At 37.6% G+C, this 25440-nt stretch overlaps 1 protein-coding gene across 6 annotated transcripts in view; it reads right to left on the bottom strand.

Annotated features, from left to right (window-relative positions):
* Nucleotides 1-25440, bottom strand: part of TULP3 (TUB like protein 3) — a 64990-nt gene that overhangs the window by 23860 nt on the left and 15690 nt on the right. For all 6 annotated transcript variants that reach the window (XM_042945514.1, XM_042945513.1, XM_042945517.1 and 3 more), the window contains exon 2: nt 6888-6939. In XM_042945514.1, the coding sequence (XP_042801448.1) occupies nt 6888-6939 (52 nt within the window). The remainder of the gene's footprint in view (nt 1-6887; nt 6940-25440) is intronic.

Raw genomic sequence — 25440 nt, 5'->3', positions numbered from 1 at the left:
ACCAACTGTAGATTGTAGTAGCCACCACTACTACTACGTTATAGAACTGAATATAACCTGCTATTGTCCAAATTTTTAAACGAGAAAAAAATCATAAAATATTGGCGGGCAAATTGCTATTTTGGTGAAAAGTGTCTCCTGATTTAGCATTCTAATCATCCTCACACAGTTTGGAGGAGGGAGATAGTAGGTGTTAATTGAGCTTCAATGCAACAATGTCAACTCATATTTCATTTGTTTTACCTTCCCTAAAAAGCTGTAAATGAAGCTGCATAAACAAAGGATTCTTTACAATATTAAAAGAAGGATGGGTAGTCAGGAAGAGAGCCACAGGTGACTGATTGATACCCTATATGCAATTAAAATACGTTGCTTTCAGGACCTTCAGTGTCACATAAGCCAAACCTTTAAATTTCCCAATTCCCTTGGAAACTGAAGAATAACTCAAAGAATCCATCTTTTCCAGAATGCAGTGGTATGTCCTATTATCACTCCCCGGGAGCAAAATACTGGATGGTAATTCCAAAATAAATGAGGAAATAAAGGAGATTAGATGGAGGGGGGATTCCATCAAATGGCTTCATGCAATAAAATAATAAAGCTCAGGCAAGCCTCAAATTAGTGAGAGTCTGACTTCACTGATGCTCAATTTTACAGAAAGACTCCCTAGAAGTGATGGGTTGGTTACAGTATGACACTTCTGGAACAGACTGGCTGACCACAAGGGGCAACCAGCAATATCAGAATGGTTGCCTGCAATCTAACAGTTTGGCTAAACATAACTAATCTCCCTAGCACGCAAAGTCAGATCAAAAGAAGACGAGACTAAAATTTTTAAATCACACTTCTTTCTCTTTTTTATTTTAAAGAGAGAGAGAGAGTGAGTGAGTAGGGCTAAGGGGGAGAGTGAAAGAATCCTAAGAAGGCTCCATGCTCAGCACAGAGACCAATGCAGAACTAAATCCCACGACCCTGGTATCATGACCTGAGCCAAAATCAAGAGTCACGTGCTCAATGAGCCACCCAGGAATCCCTAAATCACACTTCTTTTTTTTTTTCAACTTTTTTTTTTTTTTTTTTTTTAATTTATTTTTGGGACAGAGAGAGACAGAGCATGAACGGGGGAGGGGCAGAGAGAGAGGGAGACACAGAATCGGAAACAGGCTCCAGGCTCCGAGCCGTCAGCCCAGAGCCTGACGCGGGGCTCGAACTCACGGACCGCGAGATCATGACCTGGCTGAAGTCGGACGCTTAACCGACTGCGCCACCCAGGCGCCCCAAATCACACTTCTTAAAATACCAATTCAGTGTGCGAATGACCACCTCTGTTATAATGATAGGAACAAACAGATGAGCAACCTGACCAAAAGGGACTATGTTGTACTTCAATCCCTTGTCCACCAGATGGCATAAATGTTCTCCACCTAATGTGCATCCATGGCTGAGTAACATCCCTGGAAGAATCTAAAAATCTTTACAATCTGTAGCCAGCTAAGGAGTTCACATACCCTGAAAAAAAAAGTGAGTACCCTAGAGAAACAAGTAAAAATAAAAACAAAATATACTCAATGAGAAAGAATACCTTTTCAATAAATGGTACTGGGACAACTGGATATCCACATGCAAAAGAATAAAGTTGGACTCTCATCTTACACCATATATAAAAATTATCTCAAAGCAAATCATAGGAAGTGTAAGACTCTTAGAAGAAAACATAGGAGCAAATCTTGGTAATCTTGGGTAAGCAATGGTTTCTTAGATATGACACCAAAAGCGCAAGACACAGGAGAAAAAATAAATGAAAACTTTATGCTGAAACCAATACCATTAAGAAAGTAAAAATTGCAGAAAGTATTCACAAATGATACTTCTGATAAAAAACTTGGATCTAGACTATATAAAGAACTCTTATAATTTAACAACAAAAAGACAATAACCCAATTTAAAAATGGGTTTTCTCCATTTCTCCATGTCTCCAAAGAGGACATACAAAGAGCCACTAAGTACATTTTAATGCTCAACATCATTAGTCATTAGGGAAATGCAACTCAAATGGCTGTAATCAAAGACAGAAAATAATAAGTGCTGACAAGGATGTGGAGATGCTGGAGGCCCCAGACATTGCTGGTGAGAATGTGTAAAATGGTTCAGTGACTTTTGAAGACAGTCTGGCAGTTCCTTAACATGTTAAACAGAGTTACCATATGACCCAGGAATTCTCTCACTCCTATTACCTGAGGTATATCAGACAAGAGAGATGAAAGTATATCTGTACAGAAACTTAGACACAGGTTCAGAGCAGCATTATTTGTAATAGCCCAAGAGTGAAAATAATGCAAATGTCCATCATCTGATGAATAGATAAATGAAATGTGGAGTATCCACAACTAGGAATGTTATTCAACAATAAAAAGGACTGCAGCAGTGATACATGTGACAACATGGATGAACATTTTCCTAAGTAAAGGGGCCAGACACAAATGACTACATATTATATGATTCCATTTTATATGAGGTCTAAAAATCATTTGTACACTTTTTTCTCAAAGTTTATTTATTTTGAGAGAGAGAGGGTGTGTGTGAGTGGGGGAAGGGCAGAGAGAGCAGGAGAGAAAGAGAACCCAAGCAGCTCCATACCACCAGCACAGAGCTCGACATGGGGCTTGAACCCACAAACCGTGAGCTCATGACCTGAGCCAAGATCAAGAGCCAGATGATCAACTGAGCCACCCAGGCAACCTTCATGTGTACACTTTAACTGGGTGTATATTTACCGTGTGTGAATTAGACCTCAATAAAGCTGTTCAAAAACCTATATAGGACAAAAACAGCCATGTGTAAATTATCTGTGAATCTAGGATTTTCAAACATTAAATACTAAGATTATACTATCAGGGAAAAAAGACAGATATGAAAGAAGCAAACCTGCTCAGTACTGCTGAAACATGGATGATGAAAGAATGAGTTAAGAGAAGGGAAATGGTCAGTGTGGAAATAAGGTAGGATAAAACTTAGAGCAAGAGTTACCTTGTGTCTCTTGTACTATATAAGGCAGCGAGTGGCCTGGCCAGATACTCACATATCTCATTCTGTTGGCAGGTGTATCCCTTTAGTAGAGATGAATTAATTATACCTTCACACAATGATATTTACTGTAGATATCATTTTACAGACTCCACTTGCTCTGATTCCAAACTTACCAGGCCACTTTAATAATTGCAAACCTCCCGCAGATAGGAATGTGATGACCAGCTGATTCTGGTATATAGTTCATTAGAAATTAATAAATTAATCCCCTGGCTTAGGTTCATCACTTATGAAATTGGTTAGTATGAACCAATCCTCATGAGACTTATGACCTCTGGCTGCTCTTATCAAACTATCTCTCATCCTACAAAATTCATGACCAATGACTCAACCATGGGAACATTCCCAAAGCAGGACTCCTAAGAGGTTAATCTACTGTATACTTCAGGCAGGCGTGGGGAGAATAAGGTTCCCTAGGCTCTCCCACCTCCACTGATAATCACTGCCACAGTAAGCCACTGTCATGGATGGGAGTGCATGGTACACCTCAGGTAGGTTGGCAGGCCCCGGACTATGAGCCTTCCATCAAGATCCTACCAGCCTGTGAGGCCCAGACCAAGCAGCAACCTAGCCTTCCTCAATATACTTCCATCTCAGCTCTAACTTACTCTAAGATCCTATCTAACATTCTGTTATCCAGTCTGACCCCACTCTACAGATGAAATAGTGGGCCCCAGAGTTGAAGAATCTTACCTAAAATCAGGAGCACCTGGGTGGCTCAGTCGGTTAAGGGTCCAACTTCAGCTCAGGTCATGATCTCACAGTTTGTGAGTTTGAGCCCCGTGTCAGGCTCTGTGCTGACGGCTCAGAGCCTGGAGCCTGCTTCAGATTCTGTGTCTCCCTCTTTCTGCCCCTCCCCTGCTCATGCTCTCTCTCTCAAAAATAAACACTAAAAAAGTATTAAAAAGAATCTTCTCTAAGATCACATAGCTAATTAATGGCAGACTAAAAACTAGAACCAAAGGCTTCTGATTCCCAGCCCTATGTTTTATTCATTCTGTAGTGCTGCCTTTGTTACAGGCCATTTGAACACTCAGTTTGCATTTGTGGAAATTCCCTTGCCCCCTGCTGAGCAACCTCCTTCTTATGCCCAAGGCAGCATTTCAGGCCCCTTACAGTATTCTCGCACACTATTTAACACCATTTGTACATCAGGCCTGGACATTTTTTGAATTTTAAAATACTCCTACAAAATTTTATGTCTTGATATTCATTGACCACCTCTGGAAAGATACATTAGAAGTTAGTGACAGCCTCTGGTAAAAACTAAGTCATATAGAGAGGGAGAGACTGTTCACGAAATATCTTTTCTGTATTACTGGAATCCATACTTTTAAAATAAAATATATCTCTATACAAAATTCAAAAACTGCAAAATTCAAAAACTTACATCTACTATGTTATTTCATAGATGACCATAGATTTTAGATGCTAGCACAGTATGTACCAGTTAGCCTTATAAAAATAAATCAAACAAAGATCTACAATTTTATGGGCACATCTCCCTAAATAGAGTTTGCTATGCAATGGAATATAGAAAATAAAGGGCCCATCTCAAGTATTTCAATCTCTTTTGTGTGTGGTGGGGAGGTAAGTATAAGTAGAAATATATATATATAATCAGAATTTTCCCCATGATCCCAGTTAGATTAGTTTCCTTCCTAGTTTTAGTTTATGTTTTCCCAGTATTCAAAAGGATTGTTTATTTCACACCCTTTACCCGGCAACTTTACAGATGTGTGCACAACACTAGATGGGTCTCTGTTTAGAGGCAGCCTGCCTCGCAGAGGAAAATGCTGAGACAACCACCTGTAATTGCTGAGAAGTTTTTTTGCCATTTTCCTGCTTGGCTGTGCAAAACTAGACTTGCTTAAGATGTCCCTGCGTCTCTTTAAAGGAAGCAGGTTGGAGGGAGGATACAGCTGGTATATTAACCTCAGCAGTGGTTTCGAGGAAGCCTACTTATAAAAAGTGCTACAGCCAGGCTCCCCCAGGACAGGTCACTCATGTTGGGGTCCCCAGCCTTCCAAGCCCACGTGCCCTGGGGATCCCTAAGCCCCAAAGTGGATTTCACCGACATATGCCAAGATACAGGTGCCAGGCTGTTGGGGTTCACTTGGCCCTCCCCACGTGGAGGGTGGGCTCTGAACACCAGGCTGCACAAGCACTCCCACAATGGCCCAGGGACAGGCAAGCTCTGTCGTGTGTTCACCTGGGTGCAGGGAGAGCCTAGGGCAGCTGGGGCCCAGAGCGCTAGGCCCAGTGGTACTTGTCCCTGCCAGCCAGCCCTCTGGGGCCCTTGCCAGGGGTGGAGAAGCTGTGGTTGTCCTGTGCCTAGCCAGGTGGCTCCAGACAGGCCTCTGTTGCTATTTAGACCTTGAAGGTGACAGAACTAGATGGGTGGAGCCACAGCCGGGCCACCCTGTCCAAGCATCGTGGCTGCTCCTCTCTGCATACTTCACGATGCAGCATGTGAGGAGGGCTAGGGCCTGAGCAGGATGATGGCACAGCTGATGATGGAGGCCACCACGGCCACCTAGAAGCCAAATGTCTCCTATGGTGGCACAGGCTTGCATACACGGGGTCTCTGAAGACCACTGGGCAACATTTCCCCTCCAGCTGCACGTGAGGAGACTAGACCCCAACATTTGGTGACTTGAGTGTCAGTAGAATGTGATGACAGTTTCTGCCATCACCATGAAAGACTCAGAAGGTGCCATTCAGGGGTGGCCACACATGAGCACAAGCACCAGTGCTGTTCCTGAGGCCAGTGTGGCGTTCCAACCCACAGGGGCCTTGCCCTATGGAGAGTAGGCCTGCACATCCCCACATGCCCCAAAGAGACCTCTTCCCCAGTTTTTAATGAGTCCACCTTTAAAGCAACTTATTACACTAGAAGTCCCATTATTAATTCCAACATTAACATAAATAAGGCAAAACTTTAGAGGTATGTTTAGTCACCTAGAGTCTAGACACTACATGGGAAGACTACAGCTATAGAATGTCCTAAATTAGAAAACATGCTCAAATGAAAGCAAAATATGTTGGGCATAGGTTCTAAGCTGACTAACAATGATGATCATAGCATATAACGACACACAAGTGTCCATTTATTCCTTCCTTCCTTCAAATATTTAACGAAGGATTATTATGTGCCCAGCCCTATGCTGGGAACTTCTGGTCATCATAAACAGACTTGACTCCTATTCTCATGGAGCTTAGCCTAGTGGAGGAAACAAACATAAATCAAATCACTGAAGAAAAGAATGAATGTGTAACTGAACACTGGGACCAGTGCTGTGAAGAAAACTGTGCTGTAAGCAATCGGGGTTTTAAGCAGGCACAGCAGCATGCTCAGGTCTGTATTTGAGAATGAGAAAAACATTGTAGTTCAATGAAATTGAATAAAATTCCATGAAATTGTAGTTCATTCTTGTAGTTCAATGAAAGTACAATGTAGAGACATATTTAAGGCAGCAGGACCAAATTACTATACAGAAATACAATGTTAACATTCTTCTAACTCTTAGGAAAGGTGCCAAGGAATTTCCAGTGACTATAAATCCAAGGCCAGTTTTATCGCTGTGCTCCTGAAGGCAGTTGGGTCTTGCCAGAGCCCAGGGCCTTGGTTCAGCACTGCTTAGTTACAACATCAGAACCTTTCCCTTTCCTGTCTTCTTTCCATGACCCTGCCAAGACTTCAGAGTTCAAGACTCTGCATCAGCAGATGCATCATCATCATGGATCAGTATAGCTGTTCACTTATTTCAAAACAGGAGGGAGACTCCTGATTTGCTCACCTGATTATCTAGTTTCAGCTGTCGAAGCTTCATTGTCTCATCTTCAAAGGCACTATTTAAAAAGGAAAAAAAAAAGCATGTAAAGAGAAAATTCTGTTAAAAACATGTCAATTTCGTATTCTCCATGTATCTACTCCCCTGGGCTATTTTCAGCCAAATGATTCTGCCTTAGGGAAAGTTTCTAGATGTTACCTGACACTGGCTTCAGGAGGACTTGCCACGCTTATTCTATGGAAAACCTCAGGAGACTGAAGTACCCAAAGGGTAAAAAGAAAAAAAAAAAAAAGATGTAGAACATAGACTCACATGCATGCAGGAATTTTTTTTTTTAAACCGTATGTTGGGTACTAACTATAGCCCAGACACAGTGCTAAGTATCTGACATGCATTATTTTATTTATTCCTCAAAACAATCCTACAAATTAGGCACTATTATTCTTCACACTTTGAACATGGAGAAACAGACTTAGAGGGCTATGCATAAGGTTAAACAGCAGAAACAGACTCTAATCCAGGTCTCTTTCTAGAGTCTAAATTCCACCTAAAAATCCAATATATTTTTCTTCTTTTTTGGAGCTAGTTCTAGGAAATAGAGAATTAAACTGAATGGGGATTGTGGCAGGCTGCCCCCAAATACGTCAAAGTAGGACACTGATAATTCTGAATTAAAGTTTACTTGAGAAACAGCCAATGCAAGCACATTCTGACCCTCCTTTCTGTCCCCCAGAAGCAGGAAGTCAATTTCCCATGTGAAAGGTACTCTTCCTGTACCAGGAGGTAAAAAAACATTTATCACCAGAGATAGAGAATTCAAGGCCTAGAAGTCAATGTACACAAACTCTGCTTAAGTTCTTCACTAATTAGTAGCCAAGACTAAGGTTCTTTGTCTTGTCATTTCTTCACAAATTTATTGTTTCTTTCTCTAAAAGGTATATAAACTGCCTACTTTGGTCATTTCTTAGGTTCCATATCTATGAGACCTCCACATGTACAAAATTAATTTTTCTTCCCATTAATCTATTTTGTGTCATTTTAATTGTTAGACCAGCCCAAAGAACCAAGATTAGTAGGGGGAATTTTCCCCCACCCCAACAACTGTGTATAGCATCTGACTACAGCCTACTGATTTCCTTAAGATCTAGGCAAGTTGGGCACCTGGGTGGCTCAGCTGGTTGAGTGTCCGACTTTGGCTCAGGTCATGATCTCATGGTTCGTTAAGTTCGAGCCCCACATCGAGCCCTGCATTGGGCTCCACCAGGCTCACTGCTAGTAGAGCAGAGCCCACTTCGGATCCTCTGTCCACAACCCCCCTACCCCCCGCCACCCCTTCCCAGCTTGCACTCTTTCTTACTCAAAAATAAAAATAAACATAAAAAGATTTAGGCAAGTCATTTAACTTACTTTGCAAGTTTGCCATTAATAAAATATGATGCCAGTCATGGAAGGAGACTATAAGTACAGTTGAACAGGCAAGACTTAACACCACTAGGAGACAGATTTGTTTGATGGAAGAAAACAACAACAAAAATGGAATCCAATGACTGTTTTCAACTGATAAACCAAATGCTTTTGAACTTTTAAAAAAACTCTCTCTGAAGCCATTTCTATTTTTGAAAATTTTCTAACTTAAGATTTTATTTTGTGACTCAGAATTCTTGGAAATAGTAGAGAATGAAACAAGGCAGAAATGGTTCTCAGTTATTATTATTTATAATAATAGTAATTATTATTTAATTATAATTTTTTCTGGAGCTTACTATCAGAATCTATTTGAGAAGATAAATTCCATGGTTACCAAGGGAAGCATGGCTTTTCCTGCATTTGAGGTAAAAATACCAAAGCATCTACCCACAGCTTAGTGGTTTACCACTACCTTCACACATTTTAGAAGGTTTTATGCATTTTATTTTATTTATTTATTTATTTAAAAAAAAATTTTTTTTTTTAACGTTTATTTTTGAGACAGAGAAAGACAAAGCATGAACGGGGGAGGGTCAGAGAGAGGGAGACACAGAATCTGAAACAGGCTCTAAGCTCCGAGCTGTCAGCACAGAGCCTGACGCGGGGCTCGAACTCACGGACCACAAGATCATGACCTGAGCCGAAGTCGGCCGCTTAACCAACTGAGCCACCCAGGCACCCCAGTTTTATGCATTTTAAAAATGCATAACAACTTGGAATTTGTGTACTATCTCCAAGACTCCTCCTGCCTACTAACCTGTAAGCAGATTTTTTTTTAATGTTTATTTTTGAGAGAGAAAGAGAGAGAGCACATGCGTGAGCAGGGAAGGGGCAGAGACAGAAGGAGACAGAGGATCTCAAGCAGGCTCTGCGCTGACGCAGGGCTCGAGCCCAACAGTGAGATCATGACCTGAGCTGAAGCCGGACACTTAATCGACTGAGCCACCCAAGCTTACAGCCTGAACCTGTAAGCATATTTCATAACCCCTTAGATATAGATGACATCCTGGTTCTCTGACAGTTTCCCTCTATTAATTTCCTTCTAAACCATATGCTTAAAAACCTGTTGGGTATTTAAAATAAATCATCTCCTTTATCCCAGTTCAAAAAAGGGAGGGACAAGCAAACAAACAAAAATGTCAGATATGATGTATTCAGGCCTTGACTTTGTAGGTCCCTAACAGTTCTCCTAGACATGTTCCTGTTTTCCTTAATATTTTTAATATTCATTCACATATTTTTAAATCCTAGCTTTATGAGTACAGTACTAGAATATTATTAGTATTTAGTGGATATTAGTATAAATTTGAAAAACTCTATAAAGCAACTAAGACAAAAAATTAAGAATATTAGGATATATAGGGAAAAAAGTATGAATACACAGGAACAGATAACATGGTAAAAAAAAAATGCACTGTTACGTGCTGGTATTTTCAACAGCTACTGCTATGAATCCTGCTTCTCCTCTAACTCACTTTGCCTTCAACACTAAACTAGAATTGCAAAACCCCCTGGCATAGAAAATAAATCATCCTATCCCACCCCCAACCCCACCTCTACACACACACACACACACACACACACACACACACACACACACACACAGCTAAAATCTCAATCATGCTAAATTCTCACACACATCTAAAGTTCTCAAACACTTCTGTTAAAGACGCTAAGAGTGAGGAAACCAGCTGTATCTTCAATGCCAATCTCGACACCATGTAATTCCTTTCATCAAGCCTGAGCAAGCTGAACAGGTTTTGTTTTGACCTTAACAAAAGAAGCACTAAAAATATGCTATATAATTATAACATTTAGATACCTCCTATACATCAAGAGCTATGCTTCCCTTGAGCTCTAGTTTTAAATTGTAATTTACCAGAAATAACATATTTTATATACTTATATTAATCTGAACTAGAATTTCTGGTCTAAACTGGAAGATGATCTTACTAAATTTGCATTTTTTCCTTCAATACTCTCTCCTTCCTTTAAAACAAAGTTGTTTAATGGCAGGCCTAACCAAGCCTGGTTCATAAATCAACATAAAACAAGAAGAATTCCTACAGTGTAAAAGAAATGGAATTACGTACTATATTTTCTCCCATTTTTCTCATGGAAAATTTCCTATTTCTGGATACAAACAGGAAAAACCCTAAATATACATCTTATAAAAACAACATAGATCCAACATTGAAGTGCAGCATAGAATAATACTCACAGAACGCCATTCTCTTGAACTACTCTCCATTATATATATGTGCATTATACACACACACACACACACACGCACGCACGCACACACACACACACAATGCTCACCACAATAAGTGTAGTCACTATATCTGTCACCTTGAAACATGATTACAATATTATTGACTATATTCCCTGTGCCATACTTTTCATCCTCATGACTTATTTTATAACTGGAAGCTTAATGCCCCTTAATGCCCTTCACCTATTCACCCTATTATTTCTTTAATTGAAAGGATTTTTGAGATAATATATGTGTTACAAGAAGATTGCTGGTGACAAACTCTTTTTGTATGATTTTTTTCTTTCTAGTTTTTTTCTTCATTGGTTGTAAAAATAAAGCATATTCATCTTATAGATTTTGTAAAAATTTATAAAGAAATAGTCTCTTCATAATCCTACCCTCATGAGATAATAATCCCTGCTAACAAGAAAATATCTTTACAAATATTTCTAGTAATTTTTATATATTTGAAATAAAATTTATGATTTTTATATCATTTTAACTCAAGATTATATCATAAGCATCTTTTATGTTATATAGGTTTTTGAAATATAATATTAAATGGCTAGTATTCTAAAATATGGACATTCCATAAATTTTTTATTGTGGTAAAAACATGTATCATAAAATGTAATATCTTAACCATTTTTAAGTGGACAGTTCAGCAGTGTTAAGTATATTTACATAGCTGTTTGCATACAATTTTTTATAGCAGCATTATTCACAAGGGCCCAAAAGTAGAAACATCTCAAGGGTCCATCAACTAATAAATAGGTAAACAAAATCTGATTTATCTATACAATGGGATTTATTCTGCCATAAGTAGAAGAGCTTGAAAGCATTGTGCTACCTGAAAGAAGCCAATCAACAAAAGCCCACATATTATATAATGCTGTTTTTATGAAATGTCCAGAATAGGCAAATGCATAGAGGCAGAAAGTACGTAAGTGATCGCTTAGGGCCTTGTGGGGATCAAAGTTGAGGGATGATAGCGAAAGGGCATGGGATGAAAACATCCTAAAATTCACTGTGGTGATGATTGCACATTTCTATGAATATACCAATAAGCACTGAAGTGTGTATAATTTAAATGGGTGTATTGTATGGTATATGAATTATATTTCATTCAATAAAGCTGTTATTATTAAAAAATTCATGAGTCTATACTAATTATAAATAAATGGCACAACAAAGATCTTTACAGAATAACCAACTAATAAATATAGAATGAATAATGGAAGTAGAATGTCACCATTTTATAACCACCATATTAATAATTGACTCTTGCAAGAAACATTGATGGATCCTACAACCATTGAGTAAAATAAGATATTCAACACAATCTCAAGTATCTCCCCACAGATTATATTAGTTACAAAGAGGGAAAGGTAACCTTACAATGAGAAAATCTAGCAGATATCACCTTAACCAAATGAACAGATTCAGCAATGATGGGACAGACTGACATAAGGTATTTCCTGATGTGATGTATCGAGAAGAAAACAATATCACGTATGCAATATTCCTGCCAACAATGTTTGTCCTAAATCTATTCAAGAGGAAACAAACCAAATGGAGGGAAATTCTGCAAGACAACTCTCAGAATTCTTGAGAAAAACATCCTTATTAAGAGAGACCAAAAAAATTTTTTTTCTAGATTAAAGTGGAGAGACTTAAGAGATTTCTAGCAAGAAAATATAACACATAATCTTTGAATATTAATCATAACATACACACAGTAAAGACTATTATGGGTGCACTAAGGATATTTGACTCTGAACTGTGCTTTAAATAAGAGTATATTAGCATATTAATGTGATAATAGTATTGTGGCCATGTAGGCGTGGGAATAAGGTGGAAATAATAATGGAACAGGGTAGTATGGATGGGGGGAGCCACATTTCTCTGAGTATCCATGAGTCCATAATGATTAGAATCAATGAATCAATGAATGAATAAATAAATGAAGAAGGTACACCTCTTCCTTACAGAAAAAAAATCCAATTAAAAAAGATAAAAGGGTTCTCTGAGTATCCATGAGTCCATAATGATTAGAATCAATGAATCAATGAATGAATAAATAAATGAAGAAGGTACACCTCTTCCTTACAGAAAAAAAATCCAATTAAAAAAGATAAAAGGGAGGCACCTGGGTGGTTCAGTCGGTTAAGCATCCGACTTCAGCTCAGGTCATGATCTCCTGGTTTGTGAGTTCGAGCCCTGCGTCAGGCTCTGTGCTGACAGCTCAGAGCCTGGAGCCTGCTTCGGATTCTGTGTCTCCTTCTCTCTTTGCCCCTCCCATGCTCATGCTCTGTCTCTCTCTGCCTCTCAATAATAAATAGATGTTAAAAAATTTTCTAATAAAAAAAAAGATAAAAGGAATGATGGAAATAGAAAGTCACCAAAGGCAAACACAGTAATAACCATTGCAGACAAGAACCATAAATGGACACTAAAATTAGTAGGTGTAAGTATGATGGGAACTAGATATTTGTATAGTCTCAAAGTATCTGTCCACAGGATAATTACTGATTGCAAAGGGAAAAAGAGTAACTTTATAATGGAGAAACCTGGAAGACAGCACGTTAGCTAAATGATTAAGATTAACATCACCAGTAAGAAGACACAGCAACATCACGCTCCTTCTGATATGATGTGCTGAGAAAGGTACAGCATCATTTTTTTGTGGCACTCTCGCCAGAAGTGCACAGCCTTAATTTAATCATGAGGAAACAACAGAGGAGCCCCAACTGAGAAACACACTACAAAATAAAAGGCCAGTACTCTTCGAAACTGTCAAGATTAGAAGGGATGAAGGAGAATGGGAGGTACGAGCTTCCAATTATGTGATGAATAAGTCACAAAGATAAAAGGTACAGCATAGGGCATGTAGTCAATGATACTAGAATAGCCTTGTATGCCAACATATGGTAGGTACACTTATGGTGAGCATGGCATAAAGTATAGACTTGCTGAATCACTATGTTGAACACCTGAAACTAATGTAACACTGTATGTCAACTATACTTTGATTTTTAAAAAAGGAAAGGCAAAGGGGCACCTGGGTGGCTCAGTCAGTTGAGTGTTTGACTCTTGATTTCAGCTCAGGTCATGATCTTGCAGTTCATGGGATGAAGTCCCACATTGGGGCTCCACTGTCAGTGCAGATCCTGCTTGAGATTCTCTCTCCCTCTTTCTCTGCCCCACCCCCACTCGCTTGCTTACCATCTCTTTCTCAAAATAAATAAACATTAAAAAAAAAAAAAAAAAGGAAAGGCAAAGAAAGACTGAGATACTAAGCAAGTTGGAGAACACTAAAGAGATATGATGACTAAGTAGACTACAGGATCCTGGATTTGGATCCCAAATTATTAAGAGACATTAGTGGGAAAACTGGTAAAACTCCAAGAAGACCTGTGGATTAGCTAATGGTACTGAATCAGTATTAATGTCCTGGTTTTGATAATTTACTATGATTATGTAAGATATTAACATTAGGGGAAGCTCAGCCAGGGAATTCTCTTACGTTTTTACAACTGTTTTTTAAGTCTCCTTTAAAAGATTTTTAAAAGTGAGATATTAAGAGATAATGTTAATAAGTAATGACTCTAGGTGAAAGTCATAGGTTATCGGTTTATTTTCCTTGCTTGATTTCAGTATATTAAAATTTTTTCAAAATAAGAAACTTGAGGGGAAAAAACAAAAAACCAGACATTTTCCTAAATGTGTACACTTAAAAATCCACATGCCCCGGGGCACGTGGTGGTTCAGCCAGTTGAGTGTCTGACTCTTGATTTCAGCTCAGGTCAGGATCTCATCATGGTTTGTGAGTTTGAGCCCCACATTGAGCCCCGCATTGGCCTCCATGCTGACAGTGAGGAGCTTGCTTGGGATTCTCTCTCCCTCTGTCTCTGCCCCTCCTCCTCCCTCAAAATACTTAAAAAAAAAAAAAATCCACATGCCCCTTAGTCGAGGGTCTAATTTACATGCACAGTATTTCTAAGGAATGGAGATGGTATGAACAATAAAGAAATTTGCCCAAGATCAAATATCTGAGACACTCAAGAGCCCACCTTAAAATGTTACTCACTGAATTGCTAGTCTAGAGCTGTACCCAACAGACCATGTTGCCAAATAGTTTGAAGCATTTAATAATATATCAATGACATGCTAGATTCTATGATTACACTTTTAGCATTCCTGTCAAGTTCTCTACGCATACAAAAAAAAAAAAAAAAAGGATAATTTTTTCTAACACAAAATCCATTGCTGCAATACAGTCAGGGAGTGCTTCTTGCCACCTCCTACATGGTGCCAGATAATAAGGATGCTGTAATCAGCACTTCGCTGCAATTTGGCCAGGGATGCAGGTGGCTAAACAGCTCCTTCTGTGGTGCCGGAGGGAGTAAACACCATTCTTGCCAGGAACACAGCAGGCTAAGACTTGCAAAAATGAAGGCTATGAACAGTCCACGGCTCTTCTAATAGTAACTTGAGTGAGTACTTCCTTTACTGATTGCAATATTGCTTCATAACATCACAAATGATCGTTTTTAGTCTCAGGAATTAGTTAAGAAACAAGGAAAGGCTTACCCTGCTTTATTACATAAATTCAATAAATGCCAATGGGGATTGATAAAGGAGACAATTTCGAAGGCAATTTATTCATTTTAGTTAGAGGAATTCATAATTGTAAATTGTTAGTAATTAGCTGCCTGTGTGAAGTTACAATAAAGCAATTTATGAAAATCTGGTTCAACTCAATCAGAAATAAATGTACTATGTGTGACAACGAACTATTAGATGATATTACAGGAAAGATGAAGGAAAAAAGGTTTACCTGAAGACAAATAACTACATAAAGCAATGTAATTTTTTAATTCTTAAATCTAGTCCATTATTCATACTTAATAAAAGATCTGACTCCTACTTCTGGGAGAAAAACTGTACATTTTATTATGCCTTTCACTTAAATACACATACTAAAAAATCAATAAAATCAACAAATTAGACTTCATCAAAAAGAAACTTTTAGGGGAGTCTGGGTGGCTTAGTCGGTTAAGCGTTTGACTTCGGTTCAGGTCATGATCTCACGGTTTGTGAGTTCGAGCCCCGCACTGGGTGCTGTGCTGACAGCTCAGAGCCTGGAGCCTGCTTCGGATTCTGTGTCTCCCTCTCTAAAAATAAATAAAATGTAAAAAAAATATATTTTTTAAAAGGAAACTTTTAGAGAGAGTACATCAAACTAAAAAGTTTCTGCACAGAAAGGAAACTATAAACCAAATCAACAGGTAACCTACTAAATGGGAGAAAATATTTGCAAATCATATATCTGATAAGGCGTTAAAACCCAAAATATATAAAGAACTCCTACAAATCAATAGCAACCTACCCCCAACAATCCAATTTGAAAACAGGCAGAGGATCTGAATAGACACTTTTCCAAAGACAGACAGATGACCAACAGATACATAAAAAGGTGCTCAATATCACTAACCATCAGGGAAATGCAAATCAAAACCACAATGAGATATCACCTCACATCTGTCAGAATGGCTATTATCAAAAAAAACTAGTGTCGTTGAGGATGTGGAGAAAAGGGAACCTGTACGCTGTTAGTGAGAATGTAAATTGGTACAGCCACTATGGAAGACAGTATGGAGGTTCCTCAAAAAAATTAAAAATAGAGCTTCCATATGATCCAGTAAGTCTATTTCTAGCATTTATCTGAAGAAAATGAAAACCCTAACTTGAAAAGATATCTGCACCCCCATGTTCACTGCAGCATTATTGTGCTGCAGCATTATTGCAGCATTATTGTTGTGCTGCAGCACAACAGCCGAGACATGGAAGTAACATAAGTGTCCATCAATGGATGAATGAATAAAGATGTAATATGGAATATTATCCAACCATAGTAAGAATGAAATCTTGCCACTTGCAACAACATAGATGAACCTTGAGGGCATTATGCTAAGTGAAGTAAATCAGAGAAAAGACAAATATTGTATCTCACTTATCTGTGGAACCAAGCTTACAGATTGGTGGTCACCTGAAGTGGGTGGGGGCTAGGCAAAATGGGTGAAGGAGGTCAAAAGGTTATAAAATAAACCAGTTACAAAATAAGTGATGGAGATTTAGGGTATAGTTAATAATAAAGTATTGAATATTTGAAAGTTGCCAAGAGAGATCGTTAAAGCTTTCATCACAAGAAAAAACAAATTTTATAACTATAAATAGTTATGAACATTAACTAGACTCACTGTGGTGTTCATTTCACAATATATACAAATATTGAATCATTATGTTGTACACCTGAAACTAATATAATGTTATATGTCAATTATACCTCAATAAAAAATATGTTCTCTTCATCTGTGGCTTTTGTTGTACAAAAAGATATTGTTATGAAAATTAAAGGACAAGGCTCAGATGAGGAGAAAATATTTGCAAAATACATATCCAACAAAGGATTTATATTTAAAATCAAAGGTAGTCTTACCAGTTTACTCAGAAGACAACCCAATTAAAAATTGGACAAATGTTTCAACATTCATTTCATAAAATAAGATCTACAAATGGTCAATAAGTATTTGGAAAGATGATCAATATGAATAGTCATTAGGAAAATGCATATTAAAACCACAATGAGATTGGGGCGCCTGGGTGGTTCAGTTGGTTAAGTTCCCAACTCTTGGTTTCAGCTTGGGTCATGATCTTGTGATCTCACGGTTCATGAGCTGGAGGCCCACAATGGGCTTCGCACTGACAGCATGGAGCCTGCTTGGGATTCTCTCTCTCCCTCTCTCTTTCTGTTCCTCTGCTGCTCACTCTCACTGTCTCTCTCTCGGAAATAAACTTAAAAAAAAAAAAAACCCAAAATGAGATATCAATACATAAACACTGGAAAAGCTAAAAATTAAAAGACAGACCATACCACGTGTTGGTGAAGACGTAGAGCACCTTGAACTCACATTGCTGGTCAACCAGTATTTGTGTGCAAAATGTGCAACCACTTCCAGGTAATTTTTTAAAACAGCAAACGCCAAACTGGATGGCTCAGTCGGTTAAGTATTCGACTTCGGCTCAGGTCCTGATATCCTGGCTCGTGAGTTAAAGCCCCATATCAGGCTCTATGCTATCAGCACAGAATCTGCTTTGGATCCTCTGTCCCCCCCTCTCTCTGTCCCTCCCCTGCTTGCACTCTCTCTTTCTCTCTCAAAAATAAATAAACATTAAAAACAAAAGTCAAATTATACCAACTATTTAATCCAACCACTCCACTCTGAAATCTACCTAAGAAATGAAAGCATATGTCCACAAAAAATATCTACATATGCATGTTCATAGCAGCTTTATTTGCAATAGCCAAAAAGTGTAAACAACCCAAATGTCCCTCATCAGATGAATAGATACACAAATTTAATGTGGGATGCCGTTTGGAAATAAATAGGAAAAAGCTATTGACACACAAACAAAATGGATGAATATCAACATCATTCTGCTAAGTACAAAAAAGAGAATATACTATAAGATGACATTTACATAAAATTCTAAAAGATACTAAATCAGTAGTGACAAAAAGGAGTGGGTTTCTGAGAGTGAGAAGAATTGGATTATAATAGGGCAAAAGGAAACTTTTGGGGTTCATTATCTTGACTGTAGTGATGGTTTCACAGGTGTATACATATGTCAAAACTCATCAACACATACAGTTTAAATGTGGGGTTTGACGTATATCAATTATACCTCAATAAAGCTATTTTAAAAATCCATCTACAAAGGGAATTAAACGAGTAAATAATTCACAATCCAGTTCCAACTACAGTATGAGTATCAATATAGTGTTAAATCAATGCAAACCATATATTTTAAGCTTTTGCAAACTATCATGATGAAAAATCTCCAACATATTAAATATATCTCCAATATATTAAATGTGTTCCCATGCACATACTTCAGACATTTTATAAATATTTGGACACAAAGATCTAAGGTCAGGCTTGCCACAAAAATTCACACAATAAAAAAGCATGTAAATTGGAGGCGCGCCTGGCTGGCTCAGTTGGAAAAGCAGGCAATTCTTGATTTCAGGGTCAGGAATCGGAGCCCCACGTTGGGTGTAGAGATTACTTAAATAAATAAACTTAAAAAAATTTTTTTTTAAAAGCATGTAAGTTGGAGAATGAAACATACCATGTGAATTAGGTTTCAGCCATTCTGTTATTCTTCTCCCAAGAGGGCCCAAGGGCCACATAGCTCCTCTTTACTTAGGTGAGGTAACAATTTGAGAAGCAAATTTTCATCATCTTCTCCAACCCTACTCATAAAAACACACTTTCTCTTCCTATCACAGAGGAAGATGTTCTTCTCCCTAAAGTGAATGCTGATACTGGTGAATTGATTCTGTCCCGTTTCCCCAGAATTAACAATGCATATTGCTCCTGTATCCTCCGTCTTTCGATCTCTAGTAGTGCCTTTCCTCAGCTCACAATCTTTCTTTAAAAAGATACCTTCCTAGACCTTATCTATCTATAAAGCTATGAATCTATCTCCACTTTCCATCATCATTAAATAACTTCAGGATTATCAACACTCACTGTCACTTTTTTAACTATAATTCACTTCTCAACTCGCTGCAGCCTGGCTCTATTCTCTCATTTTCCTGAAACTCTTTCTCTGATTGCCAAAAATAACACTTTGTTTTCACCCTTCATTCCTCCTTGATTTGCCTAAAGTATTTGACAAAAATAACCACAGGCTCCTCACTGAAACATGTTCCTCCCTTGTTTTCTTGAAAACTCCTTGGTTCCACCCTTAACTAGCTGCTGCTTAGTCTCCTTTCATTAAATTCAGCCAGCAAATATTAAGCATGTCCTGCGTATCAGGCACTGAGAGGTAGGCACTAAGGATACAGGAATGAACAAGGAATTCACCTCAGCCTTCACAATACTTTCACACCTGTATTTTTCGTCCTCTTCCACTAACCATTATTGTAGTCAGGATTACATGCTGATCTACACCAATCTATTCTCCATTGTTGGATACTTATGTTGTTTTAAATTTAATAACAATAAGTGTTACAGGTATGTATCCAGGAGAAATTAGCAGATACGTCCTCAAAATGACCTATACATGAATGTCCATAAAGCCAAAAACTAGAATCATATATCTATGAACAGGAGAACAAATAAGCAAATTGTAGCATATTCATTTAATGGAACACTACTCAGAAATAAAAAGAACAAACTGGTAATATACACAACAACATCGTTAAATCTCAAAAACATTATGGCTGATTGAAAACAGCCCTGCACAAAAGAGTATACACTGCATGGTTTCACTTATATTAAGTTCAAGAACCAGCAAAAGCATATATGGTGATAGAAGTCAGAGCAGTGGTTACCATTGTGGGGTGACAGGTAGAGTATAACCAGAAAGAGGGCAAAGGAAACTTTCTGGGTGACAGAAATGTTCTATATCTACATAGGTAAAATAGTCATTGAGCTGTACACTTAAAATGTGTATTTTACTGTATATAGATTATACCTCAATAATAAATAAATAAATAAATAAATAAATAAAATGTACAGTTTATATCTGCATTTCAAAATTTCTTTCTCCTTTTTTAAGTAGGCTTCATGCCCAAAACAGAGCCCAAGGCAGGGCTTGAACTCACAACCTTGAGATCAAGACCTGAGCTGAGACCAAGAGTCGGATGCTCAACCGACTGAGCCACCCAGGCACCCCTCAAGGTTTCTTCTTTTTTTTCTTCCTCAAGGTTTTTTCTTGACACAGATTCCCAGAAATAGGCTCACTAAGTTACAGGGTGGATCTAAATCCTTTGTGGAATGAGAAGACTGGTCAAAAGCTATGACTAGTTTTATTGCCAAATAGCTTCCCAAACTACATCAATTCACACTCCACCAGCAGTGCACTGCGGATCACACATAAAGTGAAAATTATCTTTCTTGGTAGTCCACATTTAGATAACCTGTTTACAGGTATAAAAAAAATACCTTGACCATATGTATCCTAACACCATAGATATTTTAACTTTACCTTTAAAAATAGTTTTAAATTTACTTAGCCATCTGGTTCTTATTAAGTCTACTATAACTTCACAATTCTCCTTAAAATAAAAGTAAAAAAAAAAAAAACTGTCTATAATTTTAACCAATGCCCAACCAATGCCAAGTATAACAAAAGCCTATCAACAACAGAAATACAATAATAATAATCACATGTCACTGGGGTAAAGGGTAAGACAGAGGTTCTACTATTTGCTAGGGAGAGTGCTAAGGGGCTTTATACATATAAACCTTATTTACTATTCATCTGAACCATGAAGGTCGATATTATTTTATAGGTGAAAAAACGGTGGCCCAGGAGATTAAGTTACTCACTAAGCCAAGCTTAAGGTCATATAAATTAGAAAAAACAAAGCAAATTTTAATGCAAATATGTCAGACACCAAATTCCATGTTCTTTCCATCACCCTGCTTTTCAAAAACAGGCACACATCAATAAAGTAAAAAAAAAAATTGATGTATAAAAAGCATTTGACAAAATTCAAGATCACTCAACAGAATAAAAATAGAAGGAAACTACCTCCATATACTAAAAGCCATACATGAAAATCTACAGCAAACAATACACAATGGTGAAAGCATTTCCTCTAAGATCTGGGACAAGGCAAGGACGCCCCTTTCATCACTTTTATTCAACATGGTACTGAAAGTTCTAACCAAAGCAATTAGGCAAGAAAAAGAAATAAAAGGCATCCAAACTGTAATGAAATAAGTAAAATTACTTCTGTTTGCAGATGATATGATCTTAAACACCGAGTATTCTAAAGACTTCACACAAAAGAGACCCTGTTAGACCTAATAAGTGAACTCAGCAAAGTAGCAGGATACAAAGTCAGCACACACAAATCAATTACATTTCTATACACAAACAATAAGCAACCTAAAAGGAAATTATAAAAATAATTCCATTTACAACAGCATCAAAAAGAATAAAATATTTAGGAATTAACTTAACCAAAGAGGTGAAAGATTTGTACAAATAAAACTACAAAACATTGCTGAAAGAAATAAAGGAGACATAAATAAATGGAAATGCATCCCATGTTCATTGGTTGGAAGACAGTACAGTTCAAATGTCAATATTACCCAAAGTAATCCCTGTCAAAATCACAATGATGTTTTTTGCAGAAATAGAAAAACCCATTCTAAAATTCATAAAGAATCTCAAGAGGCTCTGAATAGTCAAAATAATCCTGAAAAAGAAGAACAAAACTGGAGGATTCACATTTCCTGATTTCAAAACTCACTACACAAAGCTAATTAGTGTGGTATTGCTAGAAGACACATACAGACCAAAGGAATAGAAATAGAGACCCCAGAAATAAACCCTCAAATATATAGTCAAATGATTTTGACAAGGGTGTCAAGACCATTCTCGTGGAGAAAGGATAGTCTTTCAACAAATGGTGCTGGAAAACTTAATATCCAAATGCAAATAATAATAATAATAAATTTGGACCTTACCTAACACCACATACAAATATTAACTTAAAAAGATCAAGAGCCTAAACATAAGACCTAAAACAATAATTCTTAGAACAGGACAAAATCTTCACAACATTGGACTTGGCAATGATTCCTTGGATGTGACACCAAGGGCACAGGTAACAAAAGAATAGACAAAATGGACTTCACGACAAATTTTTTAATTTGTATATCAAAAGAGACTATACACAGAATAAAAAGGCATCCCACAGAATAGGAGATAACATTGGCAAATTATATATCTGATAAGGGATTAATACCAAAAATATATAGAGAACTCCTAAATGTCAACAATTACCAACAACAACTCAACAGTCTAATTCAAAAATGGGCAAGACATTTCTCCAAAGATATACAAATGGCCAATAAGCACATGAAAAGATCTTCAACAGCACAGATCATTAGGGAAATTCAAATCAGAACTACAATGAGATACCACTTCCTACATATGAGGAGGACTACTATCCAAAAAGCAGAAAACAAAAGTTGGCAAGGATGTGAAAAACTCAGAACCCTTGTACACCACTTGTAGAAATGTAAAATGGTACAGCCATGGTGGAAAACAGTACGGATATTCCTCAAAACATTAAAAACAGAATTACCATGTAAACCAGCAATTCCACTTCTCAGTATTTACCCTAAAGAAGCAGGGTCTTAAAGAGATATTTGTACATTCATGTTCACAGCAGTATTATTCACAATAGCTAAAGTGCAGATGCAACCCAAGTGTCCATCAACATTCGAACGGATAAGCAAAATGTGGCATATACAAACAGTGGGATATTATACAGCCTTAAAAAGGAAGGAAATTCTGACACATGCTACACAAAGTTATAGAAAGACAAATACTATATGACTCCATTTATAGCAGTTATCTAGAATAGTCTAAATTATAGAGACAGAAAGAATAGTGGTTGCCAGGGGCTGGGGGGGTGGTGTGGGGGGGAGGGGAGAATGAGAAGGTACTGTCTTACAGGTAGAGTTTCATTCAGTTTTACAAGATGAACAGAGTTCTGGTGATGGAGGGCGGCCGGGGGTGGTTGCACAAGAACGTGAATGAATATAATTCCAGTGAACAGCACACTTAAAAATGGTTAATGGCAAAAAAAGAGAAAAGCTTAATGGTAAATTTTATGCTATGTATATATTAACACAATAAAAAAAGAAAAAAACACTAAACATAAATTTGAGAAAATATAGGCTAATGTTTTTATAGTGTGAACTATAGAAAAGTCACAGCAAGACATAAAGCCCAGAAAATATCAAGGAAACAACTGATAGATTTCATTACATAAAAATTTTAAACCTGAATGCTAAAAATTAGTAAATAAAATAAAAGCCAAGGACTACCGAAGGGGGAAAAAATGTAACAGGTACACCAGCAGCTCTTTAAAGTGTCATTATTTTCTCATTTTTAAAATAATACTGCATTGCTTTTTAATTCAAGCAATGCTCCATGACACCACAATGGCCAAATAGCCCAGATTATCCAAAATAATCCTGATGCTTTCCACATTTTATATTTGAGGAGAATAAAAATCAGTGGTTTTGAAGGATAATAGTAGTAGTAAAAGCTTAGTGTTTGAAGTCTGAAAATCTGGGTTCAAATTCTGATTCTGGTACTTCCTCACTGTTTAATCTTCAATAATCAGTTCATACACCTAAGCCCTAGTTGCATCAATTATGAAATGTGGACAGTAATATCTACCTCACGTTGTTTGTAAGTATCAGATAGTTATGTGTGAAAGTATATGCAGACATACATAAAAGTGCTTTGGAAATTGGCTGCTAAAGCATCCACTTTGTTCACTGCTCCGAAGGTAGGCCACAGGCCAGTACAGTGAATTCACTCTTTAATTCTGACAATACTGAGCATAATATAAAAAAGACCATCGAGTACCCTGGTGATACAGAGGAAAGAAGACCAGTGAGTCTGGTGAGACCAGTCTACTGAGTACTGACTAGTCAAAGTCTGATGAGAGTACCAAATATAGTTGGATGGTTGCAATACCCTGTGAAAAATACATTAACATAGGTACAATCTACCCAGTAGAAGTTTAGTGACATTTCCTCCCCTTAGGCGATTAGACAGGCATCCTCAACTTTGGAACATCTATACATACAAATGACAAAATCATTCTCAGAGTAGGTAATCCTAGATGAGTAATGTAAAAAATGAACAATATGCCTTTATCTACCATGATCTAAGTCAATTATAGAACAATTTTCTCCATAAAAATTCTCAAAAAAAATTTTTTTTAATGTTTATTTATTTTTGAGAGAGACAGACAGACAGAGAATCCAAAGCAGACTCCAGGTTCCAAGCTGTCAGCACAGAGCCGATGCAGGGCCCGAACCCAGGAACCATGAGATCATGACCTGAGCTGAAGTTGGACACTTAACTGACTGAGCCACTCAGGTGCCCCTCCATAAAAATTCTTATAATTAATGTTTAGGTTTCCAGTCAAGCTCAGAAAGGCCTCAAACCATGGTAAATAAATAATCAATTGGGTTTTTAAGTTTATTTATTTATTTCGAGAGAGACAGAGCAAGTGGGGAAAGAGGAGAGAGAGAGGGAGACAGAGAATCCCAAGCAGGCTCCGTGCTGCCAGTACAGAGCCTGATGTGGGGCTTGAACCCACAGAACCATGAGATCATGACCTGAGCTGAAACCAAGAGTCAAAAGCTTAACCAACTGAGCCACCCAGGTGCCCCAATCACTAATTGTTTCATAAACTTGAGTTATATTTACTTTTATGTATTGCTCTGGAAATCCAATTTCATTTGAAAGATTTTTCTATAGGAAAACATCCTAAATGCCGAACAACCAATTCATACTAACAATTGGAACATAAATACGGCTATAAATTGGGGAACTATCCGTATATCCTTTTTTTTTTTTTTAATTAATTTATTTATTTTGAGAGAGACGGAGAGAGCATGAGCAGGGGAGAGACAGAGAGAGAGAGAATCCCAAGCAGGCTCTGCAGGGTCAGCACAAAGCCCAATGCAGGACTTGAACGTGTGAAACTGTGAGATCATGACCTGAGCCGAAATCAAAAGTCGAATGCTTAACCAACTGAGTCACCCAGGCAACCCTACCCGTGTATCTTTATAAACTCACCTGAAGTACCAAAGTTCGTGCTTAAAAAAAGTACCAGAGGCTACAATGGCAATACAGTCCACTCCAGACAGCATCAGCATTTACAGCAAGGACAGGGTGTTAATGTAACAGTAACAGTAATTCTAATGGATGTGA

The sequence above is a fragment of the Panthera leo genome, chromosome B4, assembly GCF_018350215.1.
Source record: "Panthera leo isolate Ple1 chromosome B4, P.leo_Ple1_pat1.1, whole genome shotgun sequence".
In the NCBI taxonomy this organism is placed as follows: domain Eukaryota; kingdom Metazoa; phylum Chordata; class Mammalia; order Carnivora; family Felidae; genus Panthera; species Panthera leo.
Note: the sequence above shows the minus strand (reverse complement) of the source record. Positions and strands in the feature narration are given on the sequence as shown.